The sequence below is a fragment of the Stomoxys calcitrans genome, chromosome 2 (assembly GCF_963082655.1).
Source record: "Stomoxys calcitrans chromosome 2, idStoCalc2.1, whole genome shotgun sequence".
In the NCBI taxonomy this organism is placed as follows: domain Eukaryota; kingdom Metazoa; phylum Arthropoda; class Insecta; order Diptera; family Muscidae; genus Stomoxys; species Stomoxys calcitrans.
In genome coordinates this window covers 224170297-224188673 of record NC_081553.1, presented here as the reverse complement: position 1 = coordinate 224188673, position 18377 = coordinate 224170297, and the positions used below count along the sequence as shown (strand labels likewise).

Sequence of the window (18377 nt, the reverse complement as noted above, 5' to 3'; positions counted from 1 at the left end):
CTTTTTAAACACTTTTCTTCTTTTTAAGAAACGCTGCAAAACGCTGTTTGTATAGCAGGCCAACGAAGTTTTTTCGAATTAACGGTAATTTTCCCGTGTTGCCACATGTTGTCCGATTTATCGTTCAAGTTATTCATCATAGCAAAAATTGTTGGAACGGCAACTCTATCAAGGCTTCTCAAAGTTATCAGTTCCGATGATTGACAGAAGAAAAAGAACCAAAACAAACCCCAAAAAGAACAAAAAAAAAATGTAAATGTATATAAAAATGGATTTTAGTAAAATTAGTGAAAAACTAGTACCGGCTAATTACTTAAAACTGGCCTTAGATTCCCAAAAGTCTAGGGAGATCCAAGTTAAGGAATTGTTTGATAAGGTATGTAGAGTTTTTAACACAGAAATGTCTATGAATCTATGAATGATTTTGGTAATTTCAGCGTAAGCTTCCCGAAAATGGATGGAGTGATGAGCTTATTGAATATGTGGTCCATCAACTTGCTGCCCTAGATTCTAATAATTTTGAACATAAAGCAGGTCTAGGTGAAAGAGAGGCGAGAATAGCTTGTGGTAAGTTGTAAGTAAGGAAAACAGGATAAAAAGATTTAATTCGCCTTGTCGGATTGCTGGGTTTATACACAAACTCTGAAGGGCAAGTTATGTGTTACCATGGTTCATTTGCCCTTCCTACTCAAGACCACTGATCGTATAGTTGATACCATGTTCTTAATAACTTTTTTCTATTCCCATTAGGTTTAGTGGCTCAACGCCATTATCGCTTTGGACATGGCATTGGAAGATCGGGTGATCTATTGGAAGCACAACCAAAAGCTGTCGGCTCCACTATATTGGCTCAGTTAACCAATGCCTTACTTTTAGATCTTATACAGTCGATGGGGGTGCAGTCATGTAAAAGTTGTTTTTTAGTGCCAATGGCTACAGGAATGACTTTGACTCTATGTTTTCTAAGCTTGCGGAAAGTACGACCCAAAGCTAAACATATTTTATGGTCACGCATAGATCAAAAATCATGTTTCAAAAGTATGACCACAGCGGGATTTATACCGGTTATAATAAACACCCAGAGAAGCAACGAAGATGAAAGCTTATATACCAACATAGAGGAATTCCAAAAGATAATGGAAGCCTTAAATAAAGAGGAAATCCTTTGCATAATGTCTACAACGAGTTGTTTTGCACCCAGAAACTGTGATAACATTATAGAACTAGCAGAATTGGCAAAGAAATATGAAATACCTCATATAGTCAATAATGCATATGGACTTCAAAGTACTTATTATTGTCATCAAATTCAACAAGCCCAACGTACAGGAAGAATTGATATGTTTATACAAAGTACGGATAAAAACCTAATGGTGCCCGTGGGAGGTGCCATTGTGGCAGGATTTGACGAGACAACAGTGCAAAATGTAGCCAAATCTTATGCGGGTAAGATGGTAAAGTTTTAACCTACATATTTTATATTATAATATTTATTTTCGTAGGTCGTGCCTCATCTTCACAATCCTTAGATGTTTTCATGACCTTACTGTCATTAGGAAAAACTGGCTATTTAAATTTATCAAAAGCTCGAAAAAATCTTTTTATGGAATTAAAACAAAAATTAAATGTGATATCCAAACAACATGGCTGCAAAGTTTTAGAAACTAAAAGCAATCGCATATCTTTAGCCATAACTTTTGAATCTCTAAGTATAGATGAACCAACAAAATTTGGCTCCATGCTTTATACACGTGGCATATCGGGAACAAGAGTGGTGGCTTCTGGCTGTACAAAAACTATTGACAATTTTGAATTTAAAAGTAATTATTTTTTTGAAAATCACTTTTCGATTAGTAATAATATCAATTTTTTTTCTATCACAGATTGGGGTACTCATGAAGACCTTGTAAGTCTGCCTTATATCACAGTAGCTGCGTCTATTGGAATAACTGAAGAAGACATAAATATATTTCTAAGGAAATTTAGCGACTTATTAAAAAAATACAAGGAAAAAGAACAATGAACATGTAAGTTTTCTAAATTGTTTTGTTTGATTTGAAAGTAATCGATTTTTAGTCTCAATAAAAATGAATATCATATCAGTCCAGTATCCTTAATATTAACCAACAGGGATTGGTATAGATTTAATACATGTCAATAATCAACAACATTTAATCTTTCTGGGCTTAGTAATTAGTTGTCACCTAAATCTAATAGAAAACTAATCGGGATTTGGAATCTATTATATCAGTTTATAGACCGATTTAGAAAATGCTTATGATGGATGTAGGATGTCATAACAATACAATACAAAATTTCACCCAAATCAAGTAAAAATTGCACCTTCCAGGGACTTAAGACACCAAGTACCACCACCAAGCAACCATATACAATTTTCAATACAATCAAAATAAAAATCAAGCAGTCAAAATAATAGCACCTCATAGGTATAACGAATTGGGCAAAAATTATATTGATACAATTGAAACAGGAACCAATTGGGGGGTTTTAATAAGAGTTTGGAACAATACAATTTTTTGATATTTGGTAACGTGTCCCTTGTATGTAATGATAGCAAAGCAACGCTTTGTTATGAAGTCCTTTATTGGCAAAGGCTGCCGCCTCAGTGTACAACACACTGCTACAACAATAACCTAAATCTAAGGGGGCCATTGAAAGGCCCATTAATGTGATGTATGAACTCTTTGATATGTCCATTTTTATACCCAATACCATAGGATGGGTATACTAATGTTGTTGTAGCTATATTTGTTGTTGTTGTAAACAAACTAGGACCGAACGCCGTGGGACTTTTATGGCCATTGGTTATTTAAAAGCGCCAAGAACTCGCCTTGTCATATAGAGTATCACAGGCACTTAGCATTTATGCAAAAGTGTCGGTAAGCCCGGCCAACGCCAAAAGACGCCCAAAAATTACATGTTTACAGATTTCGTCTATATACAGCGGTCAAAAAAAGTATTCATCATTAGCAAAATTGATAATAAATTCACTTATTTTGGGTAATTGAAGAAAATTTAAAGTAAACAAATAATGCAGTTTTATGCAATAGTTTATTTTTCGTAATATGTTTTAAAATAAATTCAAAAAATAAATTTAATTAGCGCAAAAAATGCAATTTTATATAATAACACCAAAAACAGAACAAAAAAAGTATTCATCATTGATGTGCTATCATCAAAGTCAAATTCAAATATTATTTGGGAATCCCCCTTTTCTGTTTTATTTAGTAAAGGAGGCTTTGCCCTTGACAGCAAATATTTAATTTCATTGAAAATATAGTTTTTGTCAAAATGGGTCGTAAGCAAAACGAGGTTTCTGATGAGGTAAAAGTTTTGATAATAAAACACCACAGGAATGGTTTAACTCAAAAAACTATCAGTGAAATATTAAATAGACCACGATCTACTATACAATCCATCATCAGAAAGTGGACAGAAACGAAAACTGTTGACAATAAACCAAGATCTGGTCGACCAAAAGCACTTTCAGTTGGAGATGTGCGTTGGCTAGTGCGGCAAGTTCAGAAAACTCCGAAGACAAATGCGACCATTCTTCGTAAAAACACTATGGAATATTTAGGGAAGGAAGTTACTACACAAACAATTCGAAATACACTCAAAAGGCATAGTTACAGAGGAAGAACTGCACGTAAGAAGCCCTTTATAAATAAAATAAACCGAGTGAAAAGGCTAAACTTCGCAAAAATGTATGTAAAACAACCCGAATCATTTTGGAAAACAGTCATTTTTGCAGACGAGAGCAAGTTTAATCTTTTTGGGTGCGATGGAAAGGTCATAGTGTACAGAAAACCAAATACAGAGCTTGAAGAACGAAACACAGTTGCTACTGTAAAACATGGTGGAGGTGGTTTAATGGTTTGGGGGTGTATGGCGGCTTCAGGAGCGGGAAATCTTGAAATTATTAATGGAGTAATGGATCATAAGTATTACATTGACATTTTAAAGAGGAATTTAAAAGATAGTGCTGTAAAACTTGGGCTTGGTAATAACTTTCAATATTATCAAGATAATGACCCCAAACATTCTGCTTTAAATACCAATATGTGGATGCTGTATAACTGCCCCAAAGTCATTAAAACTCCTCCTCAAAGTCCCGACTTGAACCCAATTGAACATCTTTGGGAACATCTCGAACGCAAATTGAGAACGCGCAATTTTTCGAGCAAGAGTCAAATGCAACAGGTGATAATGGAGGAATGGACTAATATAGACCAAAATATAACCGCTAAATTAGTCCAATCGATGTCAAACCGTTTAAAAGAAGTTATAAGACGCGGTGGTCGAATAACAAAGTATTAATTTTTTTAAATTATGTTATTTATTTTTTTGTTTTTTTGCAATGATGAATACTTTTTTTGTTTAATTTTTTGTGTTCAGCTGTAAAATGGCCCTTTTTGTTCCAATAAATACTATTTTTTTCTTTAAAAACAATGAAATTGTGTACATATATATCACACAAGCACTACTGCATCATTAGTTTAATATGTTTTTATTCCAATTGTCTTTTGTAGACTTATTAAAAAAAAAACATTGAATGATGAATACTTTTTTTGACCGCTGTAGGTATGAAATGAAAGGTAATTGGAAGTAGAACACGAAGCTTATATAAACATTTGAAGGCAAATCCTAGAGCGGCCAAACCCACACCAAAAAACCTATACGCGGATATGTAGTACAATTGGGACAATATGGGATTCGAAGGAAAGGTGCTTGGGAGTAAAATACGTAACCTACATAAATCAATTCCCGGGGGTCGCCCCACCCCAAAAATTATGCCCCAAAGGTACATATATTCCAAACGGGACAATATGGGATTCTAATGAAAAGTATTTGGGAGTTAAATACTAATATAAATTATTATCAAATTTGGATCATATCAAAAAAGAGGGCCACAAACATTTAAGGGTGTAGAACGCCGGACCAGCTAGTTGTAAATCTTGAAGTGTCAAATGCAACCTTTTTAATAAGCATAATTGCCTCTTTACATTTAAGCTACATTTATTCTATTTTATTTAATTTTTTTAATTTGGGAATTCCGCAAATTCTTTTTTTTTGGCTTAAAAGATGGCCGCCTTTGAATATTTTAAATTAAACACAAAGCCAAGGGAATTTTAACGGTTTTATTTACACATACAACTGTATACAGAGTTGTATCTGACATCATTGACAGCAGCCGCCCAGCTGCTACCAGCAGCCCTAATTAATCCGTCAGAAACAAGCAATCTCAAAAGAGAATTCAGAAAGAAAACACACCAGACTGCTGAACGATGGCCAATGGCCATAAAAGAGCAAAAAATACATAAAATCACCAAGAAAATTATTAAAAAGAGAAAAGAAGCACATTGAAAAGAAAAAAAAAACATTTTTATTGCACTTCAAAAATGCTGATAAGAAGTTTTGAGTTAAGTTTTATTCGTTTCATTACTATAGTAAACTTCATCCAAATGTTAGTGTAGAGGTGCTGCAGAAGTCAAAAACAGAAACAACCTGTTATAAAGAAGTTAATTGTTAAACTAATTGTGAAATAAACAAGTATACATTTTAAGATTGGAATATAATTTAAAAAAGAGGTTTAAACGAAATCAATTTCTATATCGTATTTGCATAGGGCTGCATTTAATCATTCAGTCATTGTGAAGCACAAATTACTTGGTGAGTATTGAATATTTTCATTTTTTGTTTTTCTTATTATTATTATTTTTGTTCAAGGTTCAAAGTTTATTGCTTTCTTTTGTTGTAAATTAAAAGTTCTTGAATGACTATTTGCAAATACATATGTTGGTCTAGGTTTAGCTTGACTTCGTTTGAATATTCAAATCTTTCTGAGTATTGAATTTCACTGGCCCTTCCCTTCATACACAACAACTTGGCTGGAAATAAAATGTACAATTTTCAGCTTTGTGACAACAACACCTATTAACAGCTCATACATTAGTAATTGTAGAATCTTTTTATCTTTCATAATTGTATACCTTACATAGAGATTGTTTTGCTGGCGTAATCTGATTGGTAAACAATTTAATTTTTAAGTAACTTTTAAGAAAGTCTATATACAATGACTGGTGGAAATTTGCTTGCTTCCCTACACTTGCCAAACAGCTGATTGTTGTTGTTGTAACCACATTTTCATGTGGAGGTGGCGATCTTTGTCAAGCTCCTGCAGGTGAGCATTGGTTATTTAAAGGCGCCAATAACTCGCCTTGCCATATCAAGCATCATAGGCACTCAGTATTTGTGCAAGAGCCGGTGCAGCCCGGCCTCTCACTGAGAATCTCTGCACGATATCGCTGATTGTCCGCGACTGCCGTTGCACCTACTCCGTATGAAGCATTCCACTATCCGCAACCTGTGGATGCGTCCGGTAGCTCGCAGCTAAGCTTCTCGTGATAGCAATGAACACCACACAGATCAGACCTCAATGTTCCAGCCTTTGTGGTGCTCACAGCTATGCCGTGTATTTTGCTGAATCTTAAGGTATTATTAATTAAAATAAATTGGCCCTTAACCATTTTCATGGGTCATGCTTGTTCTACCATTTACATTTAAAATTTGATTAAAATCAAAAGTTGTTATACCCTACACCATATATGTGACACAAGTTGTGGCGATTGGCGATGCGACCTCTGAAGGCTCAAAAAGTTAAATCGGGAGATCGGTTTATAAAAAACTATATCAGGATGCAGACCGATTTGGACCATACTTCACTTTTTTCTGTATTACACTTAAATATACATCTGTACAAAATTTTAGAGCTCTATGTTAACTCTAACTATTTTTGTCCAAAGAATGTAAGAAGAGGCAACACTGTTGTTGTTGTTGTAGCCCGTTTTCATGTGGAGGTAGCGATTTGGACCATACTTCACTTTTTTTCTATATTACACTTAAATATACATCTGTGCGAAATTTTAGAGCTCTATGTTAACTCTAACTATTTTTGTCCAACGAATGTAGGAAGAGGCAACACTGTTGTTGTTGTTGTAGCCCGTTTTCATGTGGAGGTGGCGATCCTCGTCAAGCTTCTGTATGTGAGCAAGCTCGTTCCGGTCCAAAGGAATGATCGCTGCGGGAACAAGTTGCCCATTGGTTATTAAAAAGCTCCAATAACTCGCGTTGTCATATCAAGCAACATAGGCACTCAGTATTAGTGCAAGAGACGGTGCCGCTCGATGCCGCTGATTGCCCGCAACTGCCGTTGCAGCTACTACATATGGAGCATTCCACTTTCCGCATGGGCAAATTCGCATTGCATAACCTGATATAGCTACAATATAAACCGATCTCTCGATTTTAACTCTTGAGTCTCTATACGACGGGGTTATAACTAGACATGGCTTACATTTTGAACTTTAACTCCCGTATAAACCAATTCCCCGATTTGACTTTTTCAGCATTTAGAGACTACAATTAATACCAGATTTGGGTGAAATTTTGGTATTTTGTTATAGGCAACGGCGCAAAGTTAAGTTCAAATCGATCCATAAATTAATGTAGCTTCCATATAAACTTCTTTGACTTTGACTTTTTGAGTGTCTAAAGGTTGCAATTATTATCCGGTCTGGCTGAAATTTTGTACGTAGTTGATGTTGTTGTAGCAGTGAATACACTGGGGCGACAGTCCTTGCCGATGACGGACTCCATCAGTCAATCCGGTACGTACCACCGGTTGCCATGGGATTCAATTATTCATTTTGTTCCTAACAAAGAGGTGTTGTATCAAAGAGGTGTTGTATGTTATCATTGAGCTAAATCTGAATGAGAGAGCACTCAATAATACATGAGAAGTTTGAACATCCATGCTATATATGTTCCTATTCGGTCCATAACTTGATTTGGCACCTACATATATAAACCGAACTGCTTATTTGAAAAAGTCATTCAAAGATCTTGTCAAATTCGAACCATGCTGAAGGGTATATAAGATTCGGCCCTGCCTAACCTAACCCCTTTCTACATAGTGTTTTTAGTTTTTTTTTTTTTGTTTTGCTACATTTGTCATCACAATCTTTGCCGGTGTATCACGTTTTTCTATGCCAAACACAGGCGACACAACAAGTGAGTCATCTGAGTAAAGAAAAAAATATCACATTATATTTTTGTGTGACGACAACAATTTCATCATCTCCCATGAAATGAACTTTGGTCCGGCATTACCGCCATGGCTTGGTAAAGCATCTTTCCACCTAGCAACGTCATAAATACAAATTTCATTAGCTACTCTCAATCTCTGATTTGTTTTTTTGGGGAGAAAATTGGCAAAAATTCAATTTTCTTCTCAAGCACAAAAAAACAATTTTCCCCCAAAAAAACATGAATAAAGGAATGGGCCCCACCAGATGAGTTCTCAGTTCTCATCTAGTCTTGGAAGATAAAACAAATATTTGTGCACTGATTTTTTTAAGCATTTCGTCATTTAATAGTTGTGTGACAGCAGGGCCTGTGAACGAATTTTTAATTGAAAAAATTTTCCAATAATTTATTGTGTTGTAACAATTTTTGTTGATTCTTTCGATATGAGTGACACGAATAATTGGTTGGATATGACCAATGTCAACGTTTATCGAGTAAGTTGTAAATTGCAAAAAAAAAAAACTTCAAATGAAAAGTGAAAACGGTTTGTTAATATAAATGTTACAATAAAAAATTTCATTTAAAAAGTGCTATGTGCGAAAAGACTTACGACGAACCCCGGGCGAATAAGCAGGCTAAAACCATGGCGATGACATCGTAGCCAATTGCATCGCAGATTTTATGGCCATCCGATCTGAGAGTCATTTTCTCTAGACGTATGTTGTTGACTATGGAACGCGTTGCTTGTTTAGCACCTGAAGACGATCAGCAGCGTGAAGGTTTTCAAGTTTTTTCAATCCTAAGGGAATCGACACCGAAGAGGTCATTAAGTGAGTCAGATACCTATGGTTCATAGATGCCTCCTGCAATTCTGCAAGGAATCTTGTGGTTGTTGTTGTATTGCTGTAGCTACATTTGCATGTGGAGGTGGTGATACTCGTCAAGCTCCTATAGGTGAGCAAGCTAGTTCCGGTCTGAAGGACCGATCGCTGTAGGATCTTGGTGACCAATTGGTTTTTTTATAGACGCCAATAACTCGCCTTGTCATATCGAGCATCATAGGCACTAAGTATTTGTGCAAGAGCCGTTACCGTTCCGTCCTCTTACTGAGACTCTCTGCTCAATACCGCTGATTGTCTGCGAATGCTGACTGCTGCAGCTACAACTTGTGGACGCGCCCGGTAGCTGGCAGCTATGAGCACCACACAGATCGGACCTCATAATCCCAGCCTGTGTGGTGCTCACAGCTAACCCCTGCAGGAAGGAATCTTGTGGCACGCATTATAAACATTGTACGCGATTGCTGATTCACATTGGAGGCTCACAAGGCCTTGACTATATATAGAATTGTGATCACATTAAAGATTGAAGGAGAATTGCTACCTTTTTGGATACGGTTACCAGCCCCCTCAGATTTTCTCAGAAGAGTTAGGTTAGGTTTAAGTGGTAGTCTGCCATCAGACTCACACAGACTTTTTCGTCCATTGTGATACCACTGGAACAGAAGAAAGAAGATGCCTTCTAGTTCCTACCGTTGAACCATTCAGACCGCTCTAAAAAACCCAATAACTTGCGAATGTTCACATTTGCATTTACTTTCTTTTAAAAAATCCGCAATTACTTTTTGGGCAACCCAATATAATTTTTATTTTTAGGTTTGTTATGTTTCAAGTTTTTAATGTTCTTTTTTACTTTTTCCATTTACAGCTTATAGCCATGACCACAGATGCTGATTTTCTTGCCTCCTATGAGCGCATAAAGGAAGCAAATAAGCTGGCGTTACGTCACATTGAGCAGGCCATAGAACTGGAAGAGAATGACAAACCCCTTTATGCTATTGCTGCCTATGAAGAAGGTCTTAAATTTATCGACGAAATTTTTGCAATACCCGTCAGTCTACCGGACAATACGAATAATGTGGAAAAGGAATGGAATGATGCCTGTAAAATAATACAAAAATTGAAAGGAGCCAAAACCGAAGTAACCTATAGACTGAAAATACTAAGACAGCAGCATGCACCCATTGATACTGAGGAAGCTGCAGAAGCAAGTGGTTTTATTGGAGATTTGTCGGAACCCATGGCTAAGAAAAAATCCAACTTGATGGAGACTCCTCAAACCTATTTGGACATAACCAACAATGGTGGGGGTCCGGCCAAAACCTATAAACAAATAACAAAGGCTTTAAGAGACATCATGGCCGATTCTACAAGTCCAGTAATATATGATACATTGTTCCAAGCCAAAGTGAAATTGTATAAAATTTTACCAAATGGCGAAGTAAAAACTATGGCGGTAAGTTGGTAAATCAAAATAAGAATGAATGTTGATGAACTGATAATTTGTTTTTCATTACTCAGGGTGAATCCTCAATGTCTTTGGTCATGTGCACCATAGGAGGAAAATGGAGTTTCCTAAATGGTTTATATTTTATACAGTGCTCCATCACGGATTCAAATTCTTATGAAGCTGTAGCAACGTCATCTTCAAGCTCATCACAAGTAAATGATTTAATTTGGATCTATCCTTTGGTCTCCACCGTAACCACCTGCTATCGTACCGAATATGGCGCGTTTATTTTACCCGATTTAGAATCAGATGAACCTGGCTCTGCATTTGGTTTAATACTTGCACGCAACTCTGAGCAGTCCGAAGAAGCTTTTGCTGATTTGCAACAATTCTTTTTGGATTTGCTTGAGGCCGTGTTGGCTGGTACCATTGAAGAGATACCCGAAGCGGCAACTGTAAGACCACCTCGTGATGCCAGCCAACAAGTTTCCAGGCATATTGTTACGACTGCAGATTTTATAGCACGTGGCCTTATAAAGGGCGCCGAAAAGACTGGAGATCTTATGAGAAAATCTACTCCCTATATTATATCGAAGTTGCAACCAGCACCAGAGGATGCCCCTCCTGTTTCTTCGAAGGTGCAAACAACCGTTGTGGTGGCCAAAAATGTCACCAGTGCTGCGGTGGGAGTTACCGGTTGGGTGGCAGGCAAAGTGGGCTCAGCATCCATGGCAATAGGTAAATTTCTAGCTCCCCACATACAACATCATGGAGCAAATCTTTTGCAAAAGACTTGTGGTCTGGATGACCAAGAGGCCAATTCAAAAATGTCCAATGCCTTGACACTGGCTGCGGGGGCAGTTGAAGGTTTCACTACCATAGTGGATGGTTTGGAAAAGTCGGCTGCTATATTGGGTAATAATCTGAGTGAAAATTCAGTGAAGATCATAGATCACAAGTAAGTTTGACTAAAACTAGATGTCACATATTATTTACATATATATTTTTTTTCTTCTTTCTAGATATGGCACTTCTGCGGGCAATGTGGCTGCCGAAACTTTTGACACTCTGGGCAACGCCTTTGTGGTTAGCCGTAATGTTAACTACATGTTGCCCAAAGGAATTGCCAAGAAATTGGTGAAGAATTCTGGTAAAGCTGTTGTTGAGGAATACCAGCAAAATTACAAATACGAATCTCAATATATAGTTGCCGGCGCCTTGTATCCCGACTTGAGAGTATTGAAGGAAACTTCTAAAATGTCTTCGTTACAATCTTTAGAAAAGTAATTTTATGTATTTATATTAAGTATGATATTTTCCCTTTACACCAAAAACAAACAAAAAACCAAAAGACCGTTCGAATGTGTTTAAAAATTGATATTAATTAGTATGTGATTATCATTGTATCCACGATAGATGATGTTTTGTTTTTTTGTCAGTTTAAGTTTTGTTGTAATCTAGGCTAGTTCATATTTTGTTAATTAATTAATTTTTGTTTCTTCGCTATGTCTAGCAGAGCAAATTTGGACAAAAAATTAAGTGATTTATTCCATTTTTTTTTAATAAATATATATTTATCCTTTATTATTATGTATGTTTTTGTGCTTTTCAGTACTTATGGCCATGCCATGGGCCGAGGGAGTTAAAGTCCATTTTTAGCCAGAACCCGTCATACGCCGAGACCATGGGATAACTATGATCACCACACATGCTGGAGCATCGTCTCATAAGAAGCTCAGTTGAGAGCTACCGGGCTCGTTCTCAGGTTACGGGATAGTTGAAAGCTCCTTATGGAGTAGCAACTGCAATCGCGGACTATCCACGGTATCGAGTGGAGAGTCTCAGCGAGAGACTGAGTTTCTGGGATGGCCAGTGCCAAGTGTAAGAACAGCCTATACTGTAATTTGCTATTTCGTTGAATAAAACAGCTGGGGCCTATTTCTCGCATCCGTTATAAATCTGGTACAATGTTCGCTTTTCGCGAAATTTTTTCGTAATTACATTTTTTAAATAATAGATTTTGAAGGAAAAAAAAACTTGCTCATTTCATTCAGTAGGGCATTCTCCTATAAAGGCTGGTACTATATTCGTTACTGTTATTTTCAAAAAAACTCTATTTGCCTTCCAAAATTGGACAAATTATTTACGGGTTTCTCCTCCTCCATACGTCCAACAGTGAGATATACACAAAAGTTTTTAATCTTATATATAAAATTGAATTTGTGTTTGTTTGTTTGTTGTTTGCCCTTACCACAAAAATGCTACCCAAAAATAAAAGTGGACCGATGGGGACAATATGGGATTCAAATGAAAGGTATTCAGGAGTAGAGTACGAATTTCATAATAAAAGTTGGGTCTAAGTACATGGGGGGCCGCCCCACCCCCAAAACCCCTTAAAATAGGTTTATTTGACGATCATGACAATATGGGACTCAAATGAAAGGTATTCGGGAGTATATTACGAATATGGTCAGGAAGAAGAAATATTTTATATTTGTTGATATCGGAAGGGGGCGGACCCTCCCCGTTACTCCAAAAATACCACCTTAAATCACAAGTGAACCGATAAAGACATATTGTCTTTATGAATCGGATATCAAATGAAAGGTGTTAAATAGTAGAATACAAATATGATATTAATATTGGGTCCAAGGACCCAGGAAGTCGCCCTAACCCCAAAATGTTTAAAAACAGATAAATTGGTCGTCCATATCAATATGGGGCTTAAATGAAAGGCATTCGGGGGAAGATTACGAATCTGGCATACAAAATCAGATCAAAGTGTAGGGGGTCACCCCACCTCCAAAAACTCCTCAAATGGGCATATGACCCATCATGACTATATGAGACTCGGTTTGCTCCGTAGAATCAAAAAAAGAAAACATAGGTTATATAATTTTTAGAAATCCCAAGAGGACTGATAGGCACAATATGGGTATCAAATGAAAGGTATTGGAGACTAGAAAATGAAAATCATATTAAAAATTTGGGTCCAAGTACCCAGCGGGCCGCCCCAACCCAAAAACTCCTCCTAACAGAAGCATTCGACGTTCCAATCAATATGGGACTCAAATAAAAAGTATCCGGCAGTAGATTAAAAATATGGCATAAAAAATTAGGTCCAAGTAATGGGAGGTCACGTCACCCCCACATGGGCAAATCAGCCGACCATGACTATATAGGATTCAAATGAAAGGTATATGGGAGTATATTAAAAATATGAAATTAAAATTTGCGTTCAAGTCAAGGTGGCTCTTTTCCTTCTAAAAATACGTCGAATAGATTAATTGACCCATTACGGCAATATGGGACTCAAATGAAAGGTATTTGAGAGTAGAAAACGAATTTGATATCCAATTTTGGGGGTACGCCCTAAATCACCCCTTAAACTGTACTTTATTTCTGACTATAGCAATATGGAACTCAAATCAACGGTATTTTGGAGTAAAGAACGAATTTGAAATCTATTTTTAGGGCAAAGTGCCGGTGGCCTCCCCAGCCCCACAACACCCTTCAAAGGGTTCATACTTATCGATCATGACAAAATGGTGAAAATGTAAAGGGGTTTGGGAGTGAACACGAATTTGATATCCCCTAAAAATGTCTCCCCTAAAAAGCGCTTTTTATTATTACTAATTTCAAAAATATCAGATCTCCGAGATTGGTAATGCGATTAGTTCGAAATTTTTTACACTCTAACAATCACCAAAAAATAACATGGTTTTTATTGTTGGCGACGGGTGTCGCGGGGACAGACCAAAACCCGCCGAATGGATATATACACCAATTACGGCAATATAGAGCCATGTGTTTGGTGAGCCGCCCCACCCAAAATACCTCCCTATTATATAAAATCTATTTGGGGTGAATATTTATTGATTTTTGGGAAATTTATATTCATTTTCGGGACAAAGACCCTCTGGTCCATCCCACCTTCAAACACAACTTATTTACCTATCATGTTATTATGGGACTCGTACGAAATGTTTCTGAAAGTGGAGCACGAATCTTATATTTACTTTGATGGCCAAGTGGCCACGCCCGAATTACCCCCTAAACCCGAAATATTTACCAATACAGTAATATGGAGCTCAAAATAAAGGCATCTGGGAGTAGAGTAAAAAATTTACCCAGGAATCGAGCAGGGGCAAACTTTTCATACATCAATGAGTGCTTTTCCATTCAAGTTGTATTTATAAACGATAAGGGACCTATTTTATAGCCGACTCCGTACGGTGTGCCGCAGTGCGACACCTCTTTGGGGATAATTTTTAACATGACCATGCATGGTATGGTACCTAGCAAATGTCGCCAGCATTAAGAGGGGATAACCACCGCTTTAAATTTTGTCCGACGTTTCGCCAGGATTCGAACGCAGGCGCTCAGCGTCATAGGCGGACATAGCCTACAGTAGCACGATATACACATTTAGGGCGAAGTGTCCCCACCCTACATAGATACTCGAGAGTTAAAGAAAGTGCAGCGGAGCGGGCCCTGTCCAGCTAGTTTAAAATAAAACTCTGTTTGACTTTGAAACTTGGACCAATTTGCCGGCCTTTGGCCGGGTTTGAGGTTTTCTTCACCTCCATATGTCCAACAGTGGGAAATAGCAAAAGTATTTTAAATAAAACTATTTTCCTTCCAAATTTTTTTTTTTTTGTAGAAAAAGCGCGATTTTTTTCATTTCTTATAAATATGTAGTTGTTTTGATTTATAGTTCTTCTAGAGCTTCATTTCCTCCATATTTGAAATCTACTGGTTCATACCCTTAAATTGATACCCATATTGCCTAGGTTTAAGATGGTTCCAAATTCTCAAGACCCCGTAGGTCCTTACCGGGTCAAAATTTTGGACCTTTGTTTGCATATTCGTAATGTACTACTCAGTACCTTTCATTTGAAGCCCATATTGCTTAGGTTGGACTACTTCCCTCCAAGGGATGTTTTTGGCCCCTAGGGGGATCCACGGACCCGAGCCCCAAAAACGGACTTCATATTCGGGTTCCTGGGGTCAAAATAAGGGGTTATGAAAAATACTTAGGTTTTTTTAAGAACTACGCCGTAAAATACAGCAGTCCGATCCAAGTTTAAGCTCAATGATGAGGGGCCTCCTTTTTATAGCCGAGTCCGAACGGCGTGCCGCAGTGCGACACCTCTTTAGAGAGAAGTTTTACATGACATAGTTGTTGTTGTTGTTTTCCAGTGTGTTATACACTGAGGCGTAGTACCTCACAAATGTTGCCAGCATTAGGAGGGGGAAAACTATCGCTAAAAATTTTTTTCTGATGGTTTCGCCAGGATTCTCGGATATGCTAACCTCTGCGCTACGGTAGCCTTCGTCAACATTTTTACAAAATGGTATTATGGTTGTTGAAGACGAACATTTTTGGTATCACATAAGTCAAATTCGACTGTCAAATTTACAGAAAACGATCGATATATAAGTTAATTGCATTCTAAACTTCATCGCGCTTTTTTTGTCGAAAGAGTATAGAACCTACTTTTATGCAATTTTTTTAATTACCACAATATTTTTCTATTATCAAACTGTCGAAGGATACGGAATACCACGAAATGTGAAATTCTTCTTCGACCACGACTGCTGTCGATTTTCGCCTTCGACAACCGAATAAGGGTGATTATGTAAAAAATACGTTTTCAAATAATTATGTAAAAAATAGGACATTGAAGTACTAATTTTGTAAAATAAAATAAATATTATAATATATTCACATTTTTGGTCCATTAATTTAGATTTCCTAACTTTGCGCTTAAAACAGAATTGACAAAGCAAATTATAATATTGTCCAATCCAATCCAATTTATCCACTTACATGTTATGCGGCAGAATGTTTTTAAGGAATTGCTTCTAACTCTATTCCACAGCACATTTGGTTGTTGTTTTCCTTGTGCCTGCCCAAAACAACACACACGCACTAGTATTGGAGAAGCACCGTTGGCTGTGATGGAGGCGACATAAGCCACATATTTTTTACTTCTCTTTCACATAAAACAACAATTTATTGTGCAAAAACACTAACATACCGTTAAAAAACACTGGCATATTGTTTAAAAGGTTTTTTTTATTTATATGTTACTAGTAATAACTTGTTTAAAAAGCCACCATTTACTTTGTTTACCTTTGCGAAGCTCGTCTGATCGATTTTTCCCTCTCCGAAATCGATAACTTTTTGACAACTTATTTTCGTAAGTGATCATCCAATTCAAGGCGCTTTTAAAAGGGTGGTCCCTCTCGAACATCCGGCCAGGTTTGACGGTATTAAGATATCAGATTTTTATTCGCATTCTCTTTGTTGTCATCTTCGTTCTCGCATATTCTCAGCTTATGTACACACACGCACACAACTTTCTTCGCCATCCCTCCAAACATTTGGGAGTTAATTTCTCATTCCCTCTCTGAAGTCACACTTTTTAGGTACTTTTTAAAGATTGTAGAGATTTCATGATTTAAAAACACAAAATACATTTCTATCGACATTCTATCATTCATGTTTCACTTTATAGTTTCAAATCATCGACTGTTATTGGTACAAATCTAAAAATAGGTTTTTTGTTGATGCTTGTGACGTTAGCTCAAAAATCCCTACACATAGGTGAATGTGTGGTTACTTAACCTTCTGTAATCAAGTAAGGCGTGTAGCACAAAGGGAGAGCATTTGGCTCTCTATCGGGATGTTGACTGTTCAAATCCCAGTCGGGTTCAATCCTTTCAAAAAATCTTCAATCATTAAGATCGACAATAAAAGAAAAATAAATAAAGAAATAGAAATAAAAAATTTTAATAAGTAATTATCTTCGCCTAACAGCCGAAAAAACTTGGAAAAAAGTGAATTTACTCTTTTTTTTTAATAACGAACTTAATCGAATTTTTAACTTTTTGTAGCCCGTTTTAGTCTCTCGGTTGAGTATATCGCCATGTGGCACGTTTTCTCCCATACCGAGACACTAATTAGACTAAAAGGTGATATCGCCTGGGATAGTTTTCCACTTCCTTAAGTACAGATTTAGTGATTCGTACGATAGAAAATGTTTGCAGGGAAGCATCCAATTAGTATTTACGGAACGGAATTAATCTTCGAACAAAAACTCGCTCGATAACGAATGGAAAAATTTGGCCCAGGATATTAAAACGACCATATGATAATCGTTTGCCCTATGCGAACCACATGGAATTAATCTTCGAACATAAACTCGGTCGATAACAGATGCGAGAACTTGGCCCCGGGGTATTAACGGGTCAATTATGGATTACAACCCAACCTTAGTTGAGTTGTCAACGGCGACATTTGCTGCAGAAATTTCCATTTCTGTATTAAGTTGCGATAATACGATAATCATACGATAATCGTTTGCCCTATGTTAAATACAGACTCTCCATATACTAGATCACGCATTGTTCTCAATGAAAAATGGCCATTCACCTAATTCCATTTGTTCCTCTCTTAGGTGACTCTTATACAAATGAAATGAAACAAAAGAAAACGTTAGATTTTAAATGTTGTTGTTGTAGCAGTGTGTTGTACATTGAGGCCGCAGTCTTTGCCGATGAATGATTCCGTCGGGTCAATCCGGTACGTACAACCGGGTGCAATGGGATTGTAAGATTTCTAGTTGTTGTTGTAGCCACATTTTCATGTGGATGTGGCGAACCTCGTCAAGCTCCTGTAGATGAGCAAGCTTGTTCCGGTCCAAAGGACCAATCGCCGCCGCTGGAACGGGGTGGCCGTTGGTTATATAAAAGCGCCACTAACTCGCCTTATCATATCGAGCATCATATGCACTCAGTATTTGTGCAAGAGCCGGTGCCGCGCGATCTCTCACTGAGACTCTCCGCTCTTTACAGCTGATTGTCCGCGACTGTCGTTGCAGTTACACCGTATGGAGCATTCCACTAGCCGCAACCTGTGGACGCGCCCGGTAGCATGCAGCTAAGCTTCTGGTGACAGCTATGAACACCAT

The 18377-nt window shown here is 37.2% G+C and overlaps 2 protein-coding genes across 4 annotated transcripts; both read left to right on the top strand.

Annotated features, from left to right (window-relative positions):
* The first annotated feature begins 217 nt into the window (after nucleotides 1-217).
* Nucleotides 218-2031, top strand: LOC106081885 (O-phosphoseryl-tRNA(Sec) selenium transferase). Its single transcript, XM_013244139.2, has 5 exons — nucleotides 218-376; nucleotides 438-567; nucleotides 751-1446; nucleotides 1503-1820; nucleotides 1884-2031. Exons 1-5 carry the CDS (start codon nucleotides 257-259, stop codon nucleotides 2021-2023), a joined length of 1404 nt encoding a protein of 467 aa, XP_013099593.2. The 5' UTR covers nucleotides 218-256; the 3' UTR covers nucleotides 2024-2031.
* A 3234-nt stretch (nucleotides 2032-5265) lies between these two features.
* Nucleotides 5266-11992, top strand: LOC106081906 (protein spartin). Of its 3 annotated transcripts, XM_059363517.1 has the most exons (5): nucleotides 5266-5443; nucleotides 5651-5694; nucleotides 9817-10404; nucleotides 10470-11356; nucleotides 11421-11992. In XM_059363517.1, exons 3-5 carry the CDS (start codon nucleotides 9826-9828, stop codon nucleotides 11683-11685), a joined length of 1731 nt encoding a protein of 576 aa, XP_059219500.1. In that variant the 5' UTR covers nucleotides 5266-5443; nucleotides 5651-5694; nucleotides 9817-9825; the 3' UTR covers nucleotides 11686-11992. The 3 variants fall into 3 exon arrangements, with proteins under 3 accessions (XP_059219500.1, XP_059219499.1, XP_013099622.2); XM_059363516.1 differs by lacking the exons at nucleotides 5266-5443; nucleotides 5651-5694 and adding an exon at nucleotides 6336-6516; XM_013244168.2 differs by lacking the exons at nucleotides 5266-5443; nucleotides 5651-5694 and adding an exon at nucleotides 8399-8603.
* The last annotated feature ends 6385 nt before the right edge of the window (nucleotides 11993-18377 follow it).

Bases quoted from the DNA above. Each gene is read 5' to 3' on its own strand.
- LOC106081885 (XM_013244139.2), top strand. From the start codon at position 257: ATGTATATAAAAATGGATTTTAGTAAAATTAGTGAAAAACTAGTACCG. The intron at 377-437 runs GTATGTAGAGTT...TGGTAATTTCAG, and splicing joins TTAAGGAATTGTTTGATAAG to CGTAAGCTTCCCGAAAATGG. The intron at 1,447-1,502 runs GTAAGATGGTAA...TTATTTTCGTAG, and splicing joins TGTAGCCAAATCTTATGCGG to GTCGTGCCTCATCTTCACAA.
- LOC106081906 (XM_013244168.2), top strand. From the start codon at position 8,553: ATGAGTGACACGAATAATTGGTTGGATATGACCAATGTCAACGTTTAT. The intron at 8,604-9,816 runs GTAAGTTGTAAA...TTCCATTTACAG, and splicing joins CCAATGTCAACGTTTATCGA to CTTATAGCCATGACCACAGA. The intron at 11,357-11,420 runs GTAAGTTTGACT...TCTTCTTTCTAG, and splicing joins GTGAAGATCATAGATCACAA to ATATGGCACTTCTGCGGGCA.